General features: G+C 42.3%; 1 protein-coding gene across 7 annotated transcripts in view; it reads right to left on the bottom strand.

Moving 5' to 3' along the window:
- Positions 1-604, bottom strand: part of prdm16 (PR domain containing 16) — a 174,995-nt gene extending 174,391 nt beyond the window's left edge. For all 7 annotated transcript variants that reach the window (XM_079674886.1, XM_079674892.1, XM_079674887.1 and 4 more), the window contains exon 1: positions 373-604. In XM_079674886.1, coding sequence (XP_079531012.1) covers positions 373-409 — 37 coding nt within the window. In that variant the 5' untranslated portion in view covers positions 410-604. The remainder of the gene's footprint in view (positions 1-372) is intronic.
- Positions 605-17,547: the final 16,943 nt, after the last annotated feature.

Here is a 17,547-nt window from a genome sequence, read left to right as displayed (position 1 = left end):
TCGGGAAACGAATCTGCGTTTTCTACTGAACCTCCGACACCCGAAACAAACTAAATACAAGATGGAGCTGAGACTTGTACGGAAATGTTTGCTTTTGAAAGGAGTGTGATCAACTAAAAGCACCAGCGGCGTTTCTCATCACACATGAAACTTTCTGACACAGAGAACCACCGAACAACAAGAGAGCAGAGAACCGAGGCTTAGCAGCCGGAGCGGGACACATTTTTAGCAGAAAAGTTAACTCTGGACAAAGAGTCGCCCCCTCCTCTCTTAAGGATATGACAAATGACAAGGACTCATTGGACATCTACACAACCACGAGTTTGGAGCCGGCGGCTGAAAGCGATAAGAAGGGGAAAATAGAAGACCTACTTTTGGCCAGTTTTCTCGCCCTCGCCTTGGATCTCATCTTGTCGGCTTGTAGATTCCTCTCGTCGTCCTCCGTGAGCCCAGAAGCAGCAACAACACTATCTTCATCTCACCAGCATTGTCAGTTTGGACACCTTCGCACATGCGCACAGGCCATTCAATCTGACACCCTCGCTGGGGCCAAAAAACTTTCCAATGTATTCATCATCATCACTTTTTTTTGTCCTATCGTCTCCCCTTTAGATCACTTATCTCTTCCCCTCCTCCTCTTCCTCCTCCTCCCGCTCTCTCCTCACCATCTCACCTACCCTCCCTCCCCCCTTGCCATCCCCTTACCCTCGTCCCCCTCCTCACCCAGACACCAAGCCACCCACCCACCCCATTCAGCTCCTGCCAGCGCCTCCTTGGATTTGTACCCCTTTAACAGCGACAACTTGGATTTCTCCAACCGGCGCTGGACACAGTGAGTTATGGTGAGGTCAAGGTCGTATGGAAATTAATCAGTAATATTATTATTATTACTGTAAATGTTTTTATTTTTTTATTTTGTACTTTTTTTCTTATATTTCTTTTTTTGTCATAAAAAGTTTACAAAATAATTTCTTAATTTACAGGCTTAGTGAAACATTGTATTTAGGCTGTTGACGCAGCATGTTGTGCCAACAAGTGCTCGAGTCGCAGAGGTTATTTTTAAACTTCATTAATGCACATGCAGGCGTGTGTGTCTGTGTGTGTGTGTGTGTGTGTGTGTGTGTGTGTGTGTGTGTGTGTGTGTGTGTGTGTGTGTGTGTGTGTGTGTGTGTGTGTGTGTGTGTGTGTGTGTGTGTGTGTGTGTGTGTGTGTGTGTGTGTGTGTGTGTGTGTGTGTGTGTGTGTGTGTGTGAGAGTAAACCGTGTGGCCCTCAGGACAAGCAGCGGCCAGCAGCTGTTTGACGCACAGAGCCTGCACCAGCAAATCCGGGGAGAAGAAGCCCAGACTCTTTTTTTCTCTCCCTCCAATGTTCACATTTGTAACAATGATATTTGCAGCGGTTATTTCCTGGAGACGTGTTTTTGTTAGTGGGCTGGGTAAAGTCACCTGAACGAAGGTGGACAGAGTGCACACTTTCTCTGCGTAATGACTTTGTCTTGCACCTGTTTGTTTGTTTGTTTGTTTGTTTGTTTGTTTGTTTGTGTATTGCAGGACCGACGAGCAGCCGTGCACGTTACACCGTTCATCCATCAGTCTGATGGAGCAAGGTAATTATATATTTTGTCTAGGAACATTTTATTTATTTAGGTAGGCTACATAACTGTGCAGCAATATTTGCATGTTAATATTAGTTTAAAATATTGCTGCACAGTTATGTATCAACGTGTATGTTTATAATAACATTGCAATTTAGGTCATTTACTGTTTTCATAAGAGGCAAATAGGGAAAAAAATGTGTATGTAATGTATTATATCATATTATTGCTTCTACTATCATTTCAAAGTTGCAATAATATAATGCTTGGTTATCAGAAAGGTATTAATATTATTATGGCAAAAATCAATAACTATTTCATTAAATACTATTTTGTTAACAAATGATCGTTGTATATTGTTGTTGTTTTTTCCTGTCATATTAGATAGTATCTTAAATACAATTGAAATAAACAAACAAGAATCTTAGGAGAATAAGTGGATATTACAATTTATTTACATTTTATTACCTATAAAATGAAAGTCCAGTTTGACTGATGGTGGTAGGCTGCTCGTCGTATTAATGTGGTGCCTGGGCCTTTAGCCTTCATGTCATATGGGAATGGTTTCCGTCTAGTTTGGCTGAATAAAGGCGGCTCTATGTTGGAGCCTATTAAAGAGCGATGCTGATGGAGCAACTGCAGTCTGCAGGGAGAGCGGCAGGGATCAATTCTCTGCGCACTAATCACACCGCACTTTATGGGATACCTTCAAATCCCTGCATGAATAATTACTATTATTTACATTATATTGTTTTGATAATATCATTCATTATTCGTTTTCTTGCTTTGGTTAAGCCAATACATTGGGATATGATTGTCTGACAATTGTTTATTTTTAAGCTTGCTGTTCATTATTATGCACCCGAAAAAAACAATTAATTTTAATAAAGGCTCGAGTTCATCAAACACGTCTCCAGCCAATATTGGAGAGATTGGGCCGTGGGATGTTTTCCCATGAGTTGAAGTCAAATTAATGACGTGATCATTAATCTATAATAATCAGCAGTAGCCTAATTAGCATATATTATATCTATATCAGGGCATCATGAGGAGAGGAGGTTCGTTTTATTGGCTTTACAGAAGGCAAGGGAGCGTGTCAGGAGGTGGCCTACGCATTACAGTATACAATTGTCTTTAAGCTTGTGAAAAATATATTTAGTTCAAATACAGAGTTATCGGTCTTACGGCCTTCCAGGCAACGCACAGGTAAGAGTGACAAAACAGAAATGAGTCGATAAACATATGATAAATTACGTGACTACAGCGGTGTACAAAGGTTTTGTTTATTCCTTGGTGTCTGAAGGAAGCGTGGGAGCGTTGCGACAAAATATCAATAATCCATTTTCTAAATCGATCGGCCCTATCGATACCTCGTCCTACACCCAGCCTCAGCCGCAGGAAAACTGAAGAAAAAAGGGCATTCAGCAGAACTTTCCCGAAATGATTACCATCAGCCACCCGAGACAGCGCAGGCCAGGCCTCTGAATATTTCTCGGACAAATGATTTCACATGCTGCAACACCTTCTTAAAAGGAGCAATTAACTGTGATTACGCTCGCAAAGAAAAGTGTTGCTCTCCGACACTGGCCCGTTGGGAAATACTTTTCTGCGTCATTTAAACGTCGACCTTTAACGGGGTTTTGGAAACGGAGAACGGCTGCGCAGGAGAAGCTCGCGTTATGGAGTATTTGCTTTGCAGAAATGTGTCTTTTTTTCTCTCTCTCTCTGTCTTTTGTCCCGCGGCTGGAGGGAGTGCAGGAAGCAGCCGCTGGCTCGAGCCCCGGAAGAGAGGTGTGCTGCCCGCGTGCTCACTCATGGATCCCTCGCGGCGTTATTAATCCGTCTAATTAGTAGGAAATTAGGCCGATTCATTATCAGATTAAAGTGACAACAAACAAACAAAAACAATACGATTTGGTTCAATAAAACATACGTTTAGTATCGCTTTAATTAATATTTCATTAATATGACCTTAATATTTAACCAGCGGATTATAAAGGACAAAGTGTGACCTCTGTGGCAGCTAATCTGCAAATATACGCGTCTGCACAGCGCATTGTTTGTATATATATGGTCTATATGGGCTCCTATATCACATAGATTACGCTAAAACCTCTTCCGCGTGCACTCAGGCCTGTGCATAGAGCTGGTTAATTGTTTTAGGATTATACATCCACAATGGATTTGGCGTTAAATCGCATGTTGAAATATTAATATCACCTGGTTCGTTATCTAAAAAAAAGAAAACCGGCCGTGATGTTCCATGTCTCAATGACATTGCATTGTAGGATATACTTTTCTTTCAAAAACAAAACAAATTGCAATAATGTATAATAAAAAAGACAAATTATTTACTACAAACACAACCAAATCACCACTCGCATGCAACATGCGCAGCAACATGTGAGTTCGAAAATATTCAATTAACCTCATAGAAAATTATAATAAACCTTTATGGATTAGACTACAATAAAGCTATCCGTATTTAATACATGTATGAGAATGGCACGAACGAAAACATATCATAACCTTACACAAATATCTTAATCTTCTCACTTTCCTCTTCTTCTTCTTCTTCTTCAATCGTTGATGATGAAGATGTGTGTGGGGGGGGGGAGGTATCCCGGGTGTAGAGAAGTTTATCACACTGTGGACTGGTGTGGTCAGACTGCGGTGACTGTACACCCCCTCCTCCCACTCTCACACACAGGCGGCTGAAACCCAAGCTTTATCCACGCTGGAGGAGGCTCCGGGTCTCTGGATTAGACGTTATGGGCAGATAACATCAGCGCACATTAGATATGTGAAATGGAGCACCTCGCGGTCCGGCCTGGGGATCAGGCGGGCCGGGGGACATCAAAAAGGCGCAGCGGGTCCTTTTGTGAGCGATGTGAGCTTTGTAAATTTGTTAACTGTAATTCGGCCGCAGTCGATGTAATGGGAGAGTAAACACGGTAACTAGCTGCGTCGGGGAGTGACTAGTGTCCGTGGTGAGATGTGACCAGGGCCCGAGGATGGAACGATGACCCACACACAACCAAGTCATGTCAGACAAGATTTGTTTAAAATAACAATCATGTCATTGCACTTTCGAAGATCGATATGAAGACATTCAAGGTTCAATCGAAAATAAAACTCACCTTTTTCCCTTCCTGCAGTAGGCTAGGTTTGGAGTGGCTCTCCACAGCAGGCCTCTCCCTCCTCCCCTAATGAAGTCCCCATAGTGAAGTTGCCTTGGTAATTATTAGCCATTAATTGGGTTCAGGACCTTGTGCGTCTATGGGAAATGGGAAATGTGACCGCTAATCCAAGACGTTTCTTTGGGGCCTTTCGCAGTGTTGTTAACACGCTGTCAGAGACACACGGGGCTGCTCCACAGCTCCTGATACAGCAATATGAAGAGGTTAGAGGGCAGCCACTGTACAGATAGACACACTGCAGGAGGCCTGTACTGCCACTGCACCAGCAGAGCTGCCAAGAAGCCAGAATGCATATTAACAATATGTTTCAAATTAATATGAGCGTAATACTTGAAAGAATAGTGGTTTTGAAATGAGCCAACACACTTTACAGTTTGCTCACATTTATGAAAAAAAACTACATAGGAGGATGTTTCGAGTTAAATGTTTTGAAAACACTTTTTTGGATCAATAGCTCCTTGAGAACCCTACGACATAACTGGTTTAATTTTCCATATTTGATTGTTTAATTGTGCGTCAGGTTAATAATGTTTGAAACATGCATTCAGCTGTCAGTTCAGTAAAAACACTGCTGACTCAACGCCTGCTATCGATCCGGCCAAAACCAAACACAAGCCAATAATTGCATTTTCGTTTCTTTCCTTTAAACCAGATTTTTTAAATGATTTTTGACTGATTTATTTTCAGTGCCAACATTTTGGATATTCAGCACGAACATGAGAAATCATAGCTACTGGCACCAGTGCAAAGTACCCGCGGAAATGATGTTCTTCTCTTCAGTTTCTTCCAAAGAATGTATATATGTTTCAAACATTATCAATAAAGAAAGTTAATTATTTGGTACAATGTTTGTTCGAAGCAAATATTTACACAATTGACGATCAATGAGATAAATGTTTGATTCACAATGAATTCCAATGCAATGTATAATATGACTGCGAATTAAATGTTCCTCCAAAATAAAATGTCCCAGCATCCCGCCCCACCATCGTTAATGTTGTTGCTTTTAATTAATCGCTCGTTAATGTCTCCATCAATTTCCCGGCAGATCATAGAAGCGAGGAGCCGACAACCTCGCCAAACAAATGCACATTAAAATATCGCCGGGAGGCTCGAGTGAAAATTACCCCGATGTAGAAATGACCTTAATATGATGTAATCAATCACGCTGTCTGCTGGGACACTGGGAATCACAATGTTAATCTTTGGCGGGGGGGAAATAGCCTGTCATATTTTACAACTCCATCAAAGAGCACGCAGTGTTTGCAAGTCCAGTGACACAAACGGCTATACAATATTGGCCTTATATAATAGAAACGATATATTCAAATGAAAGTCCACACAATTTGTGGTGCAGGGTCGTTACAGGTTTATCTCCAAATATGTCACTTCAGTAACACCAAAGAGTTGAAAAATGTAGAATGTGGGTATGCTATTTATTTGAAAATCTCAGAAAACGACTAAAGTGAAATCATAAAATTAAACTACAGATGAGAAGGGAATAAAAACGTAATCGAAAAAACATATATTCAGGTATAATACAAAAATTACAATTTCTCAAAAGTGTGGCCAAGTTTCCTGGCAGACCATAATTCTCTTCATTTAAAATAAAGAAATGAATAGAAACCCTGAATAGTTTAGGAAAATAAATTGAGTCCCTATTTCTTTTTAAAATTAAAATATGTTTAAGTCATTAGGAAATTAGTGTCATATCTAATGTAAAAAAGCCAGAATGAGCTTTCACAGGTAACATTTAGGTGAAATACATAACTGGACCAAATGTGTTATTGGATGATCCTGTGAGGAGTAAAGGCTATGACAGCAATCCCCCTGCTACAGTTGGTGAGAGCTGTTATGCAGAATGGGTGCATGCAGTAGGTATCAGTAGCACAAACATACACACAACTTGGCAGGCTACAAGAGGCTCATGTGGGCAGCATGAAGTGCTGCGTGTTATCATTAACCACTGTGGACAGATCCAACAGGCCGAGCCCACAAGTGTCCATTTCACACCAGCCTGGCATGGCAGAGGGTTAGGACCCCCGAGGGCCGTCTGCCACCCCTCAACAGCCCCTTTGAAGCCCATGAGCTTCTGGGATTTCTGGTTCTCATCTTTGAAACAAACCCCCTTGAAGGTTTCCAACTTGAGACTCGTGTTCTCACCTCCAGCAAATATCTGATCTGGAATTGTGTTCTCGCATCTCAGCTTTTGTGACTGTTTACGGCTACTGGGCTTTCATTACACAGTGTGGCCTATGATTTGTGCAATGGATACTCGTCCTTTACTTTATTAATATATTATAATATTATACCTTTATATAACTGTAACAGCATATCATGCTGGCTGGCTCTGCTTAATCAATGATTGAAATGTTACAATCTAGCCCATTCTAGACTAATTGTAATTTACACATAAAAAATGTATACAAAAACCCATCAAGCACATAAAATATCAAGCTGACAGATATCATAAAATGAAATTACAAAAGAAAATATTCTCAGCTCCAATCAAAGTCAGTGAAAATGAAAAATCTGTTTGAGTAATATGGAGGATATTCAGGGAAAGACATTCAGATTTCCATACAGTTCCAGATCCCAACAGTTTCCATACAACCATTGAAGCAGCCCTGATGTATTATAATACCTTGGGGAGTGACGTCACTGCAACCAGCTACAGTGGGGCCCCACAACACACACACACACACACACACACACACACACACACACACACACACACACACACACACACACACACACACACACACACACACACACACACACACACACACACACACACACACACACACACACACACACACACACACACACACACACACACATATTCATAGTGGGGAACATGCTTAGCAGGCTCAAGTTTGTAGAGCATATTCTCTGCCCAGTCTTGAAGCAAAACGTATACTGACATGTGTATGTGCAGTGTGGACATACTGGACACGTTGTTTAATTTATTTAAATAGACATTTAATTAATGACAAATAATCTCCCTTAAATGTATTAAGGTAAAGAAGCTGCTCACTTTAGCAGAGTTATCATCTCTTAACCAAATCCGCAAGTCTTGTTGACATTCTCAGGCTAAATGAATCTGCTTTTCACTTATACGTTTCCACTGCCAAGGTACGCAGACCCGCAGTCAAAGGGGCACTGCAGGGGATTTCAGCAAATCACAAAAATTACTAAAACTCAACCTGATACACAGACATACACTTCTGTACGCACACACACTCATCCAGTGCTGTGTTTTTGTACTCAAAGGCGAACATTTTCAAGTTAGCCTCTCTCCCTCACAGGAGCGGATGACTTCCCAGCATGAGGAAAAAATAACTTAGGCCAAGCTGCACACTTACACCATAAGCCTGACATCACATAGGAAACAAACCATAAAACACCAAACACTCTACAACCCAACAAAGACCAATAAAGGTTTCAACGACTGAAGCACAAACAGTGCAAGTAGCAAACAAAGCAGGCAGCTCTCCTGCACAGCTCCCATTTCCATAGAGATTATTTTCTCCTTCCGTCTTTAGACTCCTGTACCCGGCAGTGACCGGCTACATTATTTATTTGATTGTTTTGTTATACACAGTGTATATGTGTGGTGGTGGTGGTGGTGGTGGTAGTAGTTTGTCAGTGGCGACAAAGCCAGTATGTGTGTGTTGCTGGACTGACAGGATGATTAATAGAGCTCCAGCCAAGGGTGGGGGGGGTTGAAGGCGATGTTGGGTGGAGGTGGGGGCTGGGTGGTTCTTCGGCAACACATCAAAAACAACAGCACTTCCCGGGGTTTGCCGCCACTTCCCGAAAATCTCCTCCACCCCTGGGGCTGCTGGATGGGGATTAACAGAGAAGAGTTAATGAAGACACACACATTCACAGAGATAGGCTGCGTGAAGTGTGTAATTAGTCTGCAAGAAGGAAGAGAGTTGCAGGGGGGGGGGGGGGAGAAACACATGTAGAGGAATTTCAGTGTGCATCATGTTGTTTGTTAAAGGGGCACAGCAAGTGCTGAAATGGCAGATACCTTGACGCACAACCTGGAGAAATATTGACTCTGGACGGGTTCACTTATGACGCCTCGTACAGGGGATTTAAGTGTTCTTGGCAAAAAAAGGGTGACGGAGGGACAGGTGAGGTAGTGGGGCTGAAAGGAGGAGGCAATAAGGGATGGAAATGACTTTTTGAACTTGAGGAAAATGTTATGAGAGAGGAAAGAGAAGTTGAAATCTGATTTATTCAATTTGGCCAACACCTTTCTCTTTCTAGTTAAAGATGAATGTATGAAACTATGCTCCAGTACCATGGTTGTTTTGATTAGATTTTTAGCTTCCTTGATTTATTTGTGCCTTTCATCTGCACTGTCCCTTTGCTGTAACACTGCATTTCCTGCAAAAAAAGGATTTCTCATTCTGATCCAGTAATCAAATCTAACAATCATCTATATTAGTTACCTTTCATATTAAAGAGAAGGTCGAGACCTGAGTGGAGTGCAACTAAAGAGTAAACTGCTCCACAGCCAGAGAGAAGCTTTGAAAGACTGCCCTCCTGTGTCAGACGCACAAACACATGTTGCACAATAGCCTGCCTCTCAGTCTCTGTCTTTTCACTTATTGAAATCGGCCTCCTTTAACAGACATAGCTTTTGTGCTGGGACACAGAGGCCAGTCAGAAAAAAGAATATGCAGTTAGTGAGGTTACTGCAGTCAAACATGAGTGCATGAGGGAGAACTTTCTTTTAATTTGTATACAGTATATGTATATATACAATGCCTGCACGTGTGCCAAGGAAGAAATCCTTCATATTTACTGCCTAAAAGCACCTAACCATACAAACCTTTTCATATTCTCATGCATGTTTGTGTGCATTCCTTGCTCAAACTAATCACGAGAGAGAGAAAGAGCGAAACAAACGCTGGATTTTAACAGGTTGTCATCCTCCACTCCTGCTCTTTTCCGAAGGGAGCCGGCTGCCAAATCCCTGAGCATGCTTAACAATTCCATTACCGCCGTGCAGAACACCCACACTACTCTTTTGAAGCCAGAGCATTTTAGAGGAGAAAAGTTTATTGACTTCAAATTGTTACCATTTGGGCCTTCTCCTCTCATTTCTGAAAATAAAACTATAAACCTGCATGTCAAAGAGAGCGTGTGTAGCTCGGAGGTGAGTTTTAAGTGAAGTTCGTTTAGGTGAGGTCGGGGAGGAGGAGAGCCGAGTGACAGTCGCTCAGCGGGACGTCGGCGTGCAAATGTCAGCCGCACACTAATGCTGATTGCTTATCATTGGAGGGATTTTATTCGGCAGTGTGGTTGCTGACATCCATTGGGCTGTTTTACAGCGCAGCGCATCTGTGGACCAAATGTGTCACATAGTGCGATGAGAAAGATTCAGTCTTACTGGTTGTTGCTAATAATGTGTGACAGGCGATTTGATTCACGATCCGCCTAGTCGTCTCTTGCCATTTTCATAAGCCCATATTATGTCACACGGTGACATTTGCCATATGGTAAAACCAGACAACTTGCCACTCTATTTCAGGGATTTTTCCCCCCCACTGTCAAGTCACACATATGCTGAAAATAATGTTTTGTTGTGACCCTCGCAGTGTAACCTTTGAAGTTGTCAGTTGGAACAAGGCTACTATGGGATGCTTATAGCCTTTCAGCTGCTCGGACGGCAGTGTGTGGAAGACTGAGCTTACAGACACCTGTAGGCCCGGGGTCACGGTGGCACCCATCAACTTTCCCAGTCCTGTGGGATGTTCTGTGTGTGTGCTGCTTTAACTCTAAACTGTACTGCAGGAAAGTGCCTTCATGTAAGCAAACAAAAGTCAAAACGTAATCTCCAGAATCTCTCTGCCACCAACATGGTTTTACTTGGAAATGTAACGGTCACCCCTACCATCTGGACTCTATTGCCATATGAGCGTCTACTTAACTAAAGGTTATTGCAATGTAAAACTGAGTTGTATCATTCTATCATGTGCCCCACTGTGTTCACACCATCAGTCACCACATCACTTTGTTGCGATTTCATTGACGGATTTACAATAGCTGGTTGCTAGCGTTGTCCTGGTGTATGATGTCATCCAACAGCTCGGCTACAGTTCCAGGGCGGCGAGGAGAAAATGAAGTGACCATGGTTAACACCAGCTGACGTCTTTGCGGTGCTGAGAAATGGATGAATTTCTGGTTTCTGGCTCCTGACTGTCCAAAATCTGGCTGCTCTATAAATGTTGTGTAGGGATTTTACATTAAACCCAAAGCCCAACAACACTGTTCATCATACTGCATCTTAGTAAACAAACTACTGTGTCATATGTTGCCACACAGAAAAAAACATAATAAAACATTATTTTGTTAGGCTGCCAGTTCGTCCAAAGCGGTGTTGATGGGATGGGAGCGAAGGGGAAGATTTTGTTTGCAGAACACTTTAAGTGCATTTTGGAAAACAGGATTACCATAGGTTTATCATTCAATACTTCTGGAATATGACTTAGAGTCGGATTATACCAATATGTTTTTTCCCCTAGTTTTGGAAAAGGATTAAATGCAGTTAAATGAGAGCCAATTCAAAAGAAAATGATGAAACCCATCACTCATAGTTGTGTGCATGTCCCACACACACAACTATGAGTGATGGGTGTCATCATTCATCATTTACATAGCAAAATACCGCAGTGCTTGTGGACACTGATCTGTTTCCTTACTTTCACAATCGGCTGCTGTCTGCTCCTCCTGCCTGCATGGGGAAACTCAGGAGCTGCAAATGAGGAAAATCACTCGTCTTTGTTCCATTATGAAGCGAGTGTGGATCAAGATAGAAGAGATGGTGGTAAGGAAGCAGCGGAGGCATGCAATATGGGAATAAATGTGTATGTATGTACGGAGTGGGAGAGGAGGGGGTTCTCTGCCACTGGGTGAGCTTATCCAGATGATCTGTTCTGCTTCAAGTGAAGGAAAGCAAGGTCTGATAGGAACAGAGTGTGCCACACACTTACACTGAGACACACACACAAGCCGGGACTTTGTCAGCCTTACCTACCGCTGAGTGTGTGAGCACCTCGGTCCAAAATCAGAGCTCCAATAACAAACTGTACCGGCTCTTCTGATTGGTCGTGAGTGACGAATGCTCTCTGCTCACCGGACGCGGGTAATGTCTGCCACCAGGGGTTTGACGGACTGTCCCTTTTATTTCATGCGAGTCTATGACCGTGTGTGATTATGTGTGTACATTAAGACATCATGTCAAAATACACACACATATTGACATCCAGAGAGTAAAGCTTTCCAAAAATAAGGTCGATCTATTTCTTCAAGCTGCTTTTCCTTTAATATAATAATACGTTTATTTATTATAGCACATTTCACAGAAATAGAGTTTCACAAAGTGCTTCATAAGCAAGAACAAAAGTTCAAATGAAGACCACAGAAACATGAATACAATAACCACATGAGGCAGAAATGTAAGGTCAACATAAAAACAAAACACAGACCACGTGGAGTCCTGAAAGGAACAAACATAGGAACAGAACAGAACACACACATTTCAAATAGAAATAAAAGCCAATGTAAAAAGAATGGCCTTCAGTAGTTTTTTTAAATATATAGTTTGTCTTTTTATCAGAGAGTGGGCAGGGGGGGGGTGTGGTGGACTTGCCCTTTATTCTGTCCACCACCTTGTTCAGGGAGGGAAGCTAGTAGGTGCCAAAGCAAGGCAAAGTCTGCCGGATCATTATTTGAGTGCCAAAACGACGGGAGAGGAAAAGGCAGCAGAAAGCCGGTCATTAAAATTCCTACCGCCTTGTTGACTGCATCTCCCCAACCGCCTTTCATTTCCCTCTCAGGACTTGGACGCAAGGGACAGCGAGACGTTGCAGCTTGGCTAAAGACAAAAAGAGACAAACTACATTACAATACATTTTACGTGAAAGGGATGTGCTGGAAAACAGCTTTATACACTGAAATATATCAAGGGAATCAATGCTGACCTCAGATCTGTAGAAGTTTGTAAGTCAGATGAGTGTTACATCTTCATTTCTCTTTTCATAGAAGAAGAAAGATCCTGCCAAGAAGAAAGGTAGTTTCTTATCTAAATTGTGCCTCTGAGTCTCCATGGATACAGGATAGGTGACCGCCAGATGAAGGCAGAGCATCCCAGACAGAGATGTTAACTGTCTTTAGCGTTTCCTCTCTCCGAGGAGGACCACACAGAGAGCTGAGGGCAGACAGTCGGACAGGATGGCGCAGAGGGGGATTTGTGCAGTGGAGCTTGGAGGCTCGTGGGGGTCTGGTGGCAGACCCTCTGTATTGGTGACAGTTTCCCCAGCTCCAGAGGAGACGGGCCCTACGCCTCCGTGGTTCACTAAAGACTGGATTTACAGTACACAGGGGTTACTGTGTTGTGACATTTTATTTCACAAAATTGATTTGTTAAAGGTCAAAACATGTCAAAAAGCCAAAAAAAATCCTTCAGCTACATTTGAAAGTGAATTTAACAAAACTGACTAAATGTGAAGTTAGATGCCAAAACTAATTGGAGTATACGAATATAAATGTGGTTTGAAAAAGAATGTACCTAACATTTGAACATACTTTTGTATATCCACTATGTACAAAATAACAATGCAAAAAACACACTCTTAAATAACTGCAACTGTTAACAGTACCTCAGTGATCCCCTCAGTTTCATCCTGTGTATTGTTATTATTTTAAATCAAATTGTAGGACAATCTCTTTTTACAATCACTTGGACAATGGAATAATTAGTCAGAAACTATCCTTAGCTAGTATTCTGATGGTGCATTCTTTTTGTAAAAATGAAACAATGTGAAACAAACAATAAAAGTGAAAAAATATCTTTCATTCTTATAGTAACAGATAACAAAAATTACAAAAAGGGTCACCATTAATATGAGTACTGATGGTTGAACTTAAAAACATACAATAAACAATAGGGCCCAAGCCTAGACACTCATATGTGTGTACGTGTATGTGTGTGTGTGTGTGTGTGTGTGTGTGTGTGTGTGTGTGTGTGTGTGTGTGTGTGTGTGTGTGTGTGTGTGTGTGTGTGTGTGTGTGTGTGTGTGTGTGTGTGTGTGTGTGTGTGTGTGTGTGTGTGTAGGCCTCCCTCTGGTCTAAATTACCTGCTGTCAGACAGGACAACGGCTGTCAGTGAGGATGTGCTGATGGGTAACCAGCGCTGCTCTCCTCCCCCGTTGCCACCAATCCCGTCCCATCAGTCGCTCCTTCTTCTTCTCCCCCCCCACCCCCTCGCCTCAGCCTTCCTCTGTGCTCCGTGATGCGCTGCGGTAGGTCAGGTAGGTAGAGAAGGTGAGCCAAAAGAGAGAGGAGAGGCACACGGGGTGAAAGGGGAGACTTTTATTATCACCATTGTTTCAAGCTCACTGACTCCCCCCTCTCCCCCCATCGCTGACTGCTCAAATGTCCTGTCTTTTCAACACACCTGAGCTCTACCTCACTCTCCTCACCCCTCCGAATCCCAGTCCTGCAAATCCCTCCTCACCCCCACACAACTCCCCATTTGCTCTTCTCCCGTTTCTACCTTCCCTCTCAATGGGCTCACACTGCGTTTGAAAAGAGGGGGAGTAAAAAAAGAGGGGAGAAAGAGAGGCAGGGAGAGCGGCAGGCCTCTGGCAGTAAGGGAGAGTGCACCTGGATGGGCAGGCTTCCTGGACACGCTGTGAGGGGCTATTGTCCCGCATGTCAGCAGCCCCTCTCTTTTAATGGGGCCCGTATATCATCGTTCTGATTATGGCAGATGACTGGGAGGAGGGGGCGAGATGGTAGATCTGGGAGAGACGTACATGTGTGTGTGAGAGTGAAAGAAATAGAGAGTGTGTTGGGGAGGGAGGTGGGACGAAGGTGAGGTTTGGGGACAGAGGCTTAAAAACGCAGAGACCCCCAAATCCCCCATCGACTGAAATCCTAGCACTTAACCCCAGCTATGGCATTGTGCGCTGCCGTGGGGATTTTTTCCTTTCTTTTTTTTTCGTGGCCGTCATTCTTTTTAATGGACTCTCCCGCTCCATTCACCCGGTGGATTCTTTAGCTGAGAACGTTTTTTTTTTTTTGGTTTATGACTTGTTTTCTCTACAGAGGGAGGAGGAAAGGAGGTGAGGGCCGGTCACCTGTCCTCTCCGGCCCAGAACACTCTCTGACTCCAGAAAGACATTTCACAAAGGAAGGAACCGTGGAGACGTCTGCAATGAACCATCCTTTCTACATACTCTATAGTTTTTGCTAATATGTAAACGTGTGACAGGTAGCAGGGGTTCTATATATTCACCTCAAAGCACGGCCTATTAACCAAATAAAATGCCTTCCATTAAAGCAGGTATTACTTCACATTACATGCTAACTAGGGTAAATGAATCCCTCCATCATCGACCAATTAGATTCAGTATTGACTCTGAAGTCCAAAGACTTACCTTAAGTGAATTGCATACATGTGTATTAGGAAACATCTGGACTGCTAGTTGTCCTACAGTCCAAATTAGGGAATACATTCTGCCTAAATAGCAGTGAGATTTCAGAATATCTCGACCTAAAAAAATAAGCAATTCTGTAATTTTCTTTCATTTTTGAGCTCGGCCTTTTTGAATCCACTTTATTAACCTTAACTCAAATACAGATTTTAATATTGATGCATTATTACATAATGATTTATTCTAAACAAATGAACTAGCAAAAAAAATGTGTTTGGCTTATTTTAGACTAATGAAATTGCAGTCTTTGTAACCCCGTTTGTTGAATGCACTTCAAATCGCTTTGGAAAAAAGGTGTCGGATAAATGTAATAAAGAACAATCTAAAGACTGAATCAATGGTATAGGTAATATAATCATGTGTTCATTATGATCTGGATGTGGAGCATTTTCCACTATCACTATTTCAGTAAATTAATCCATGAACAATCTGCCAAGCAACTATAGTCATTAAGTAATACAACAAAGTATATCTTGTATAACTAAGGCAACTAAAACAAATTATTTAAAATCTTCTCCCACTGCAGCATCTGCCTGTTAAGCGTTTCAGTTCTTCCCTTGTAGATCAGATCTAACTCTCAGCAGATCAAAGAGTGAAGTGTTCATGTTGGGGGTGACTGAGGAGAGGGCCAGCCATTCATTTCAAGGGGACAAATGGCAGCTAATTGAGTAGGTGTTGTATGAGCTTGTCTGGATACCTTTCATATAAGTAAAGGGTCATTTCCCCCATAATTAGCTACCTATGTTGGGTTTTGTACGGTGTGTGCGAGTCTGTGTGTGTATAGTAGGATGGTGTTAAGCTTGTTAAATAAAGAAACATAATGTGTGTACGAAAAATAAAGGTAGGCTAAGTTTAGCATTTATTAAACTATTCTCGCACATACTGAACACTTCTTCTTTGTTGTTACTGAATTGCTACAATCTAGAAAGGTTGCATTTTTCCGTCTCTGTTTACTGACAACAACTTTCAGCTTCAAGGATGTTCTTATTTATTTAAAAACTCTACAACAACTAGTTTGTGTGTGTGATTGCGTTCCTGTGCATGTGTGCTCATTTCCCAGAGCTGATTAGGTGACAGCGGTCGTACATCACACTGTGACCTGTGCTGCTGAATCTGGAGCAAATATTTACACAATTACAAGTCTGGGACTAAAACAACAATCCCCTTGCTTTCATCATTTCCAAAAAAATAAAATAATCATTTTCTTTTGCTTGTTAAATTCTGGCACCATGTATATGTAACGTATTAAAAAAGCTTATTTCACTTTTGCTTCAGACTACCTTGATAGATTATATTGAAAGCAGGAAAAAGTGTTCAATGTAAAATGTATTTTAAAGTTGCAGACAAGATAACATTACTGTGTTGCTTAAGAAGTTTGAAGTTCATTACTTTTCTGCACAGATTCCATTTACGTGTATTTTGTTTCAATACAAGTGTTGTGGATGATTGGAAAATAGAAGATCATGTATTTGTTTCCATTTGAAAACATGAAGTGATGGATTTACAGAGTGTTAGTGTATGTCAGAGTACTTCCTATTTAGATGGAGGCAGCCATGTAGAGGGCAGAAAGCAACCTATAATCCCTCTATGCTGCCTGAATAGAGTCATTCTGAAAACAGTGAGTTAGTGTGTTCTGGCCGCTTGGTGCGTCAGATGAGAAGCAGTTAATGTGTCAGTAATTGGACAAGCAGTATATTTTAGGGGAAAGCCCTTTATAAAAATATCCACCCACAAGCTTGGAGAGTGTTCATGGTGCACGGCAGCACTTTTTGCAGCCTGACAAATAAACAAACAAACAAATAGATGGGAGAGCGGCGAAGAAAGGAGGTAGAACAAGCCGCTGTATTCTCCGGGTGTGTCTGCCTGGCGGCTCTCGGGGGATTGGTGGGATTAAGTGAGAGCAGCGGATGACATCACGGGTAAGGACGGCCGCTTAGCTCGTAAAGTGCCCCTCGGTTTGTGCATCTACATGCCGGGTGCCAGAGCCAGGGTGTGGGTGAGGGGGGTGAGGGGGATCATTAGTGAGGTTTTATAGGAGCACTGGGGAAGAACCGCTGCTACATGGGTGCAGACGCACAGGAAAACAGGATTGAGAAGGGCATTGTAGTGCAGCTATTTGATTGCTGCCAGATCCTGACTGCAGTGTGTGTGTATGTGTACATGTGCGTGTGTGTGTGTGTGTGTGTGTGTGTGTGCATGCATGCGTGCGTGCGTGCGTGCGTGCGTGCGTGC

This window comes from Notothenia rossii (assembly GCF_949606895.1).
Source record: "Notothenia rossii genome assembly, chromosome: 4".
Classification (NCBI taxonomy): domain Eukaryota; kingdom Metazoa; phylum Chordata; class Actinopteri; order Perciformes; family Nototheniidae; genus Notothenia; species Notothenia rossii.
The sequence above is the reverse complement of the archived record's forward strand: the minus strand, read 5'-3'. Positions and strand labels throughout refer to the sequence as shown.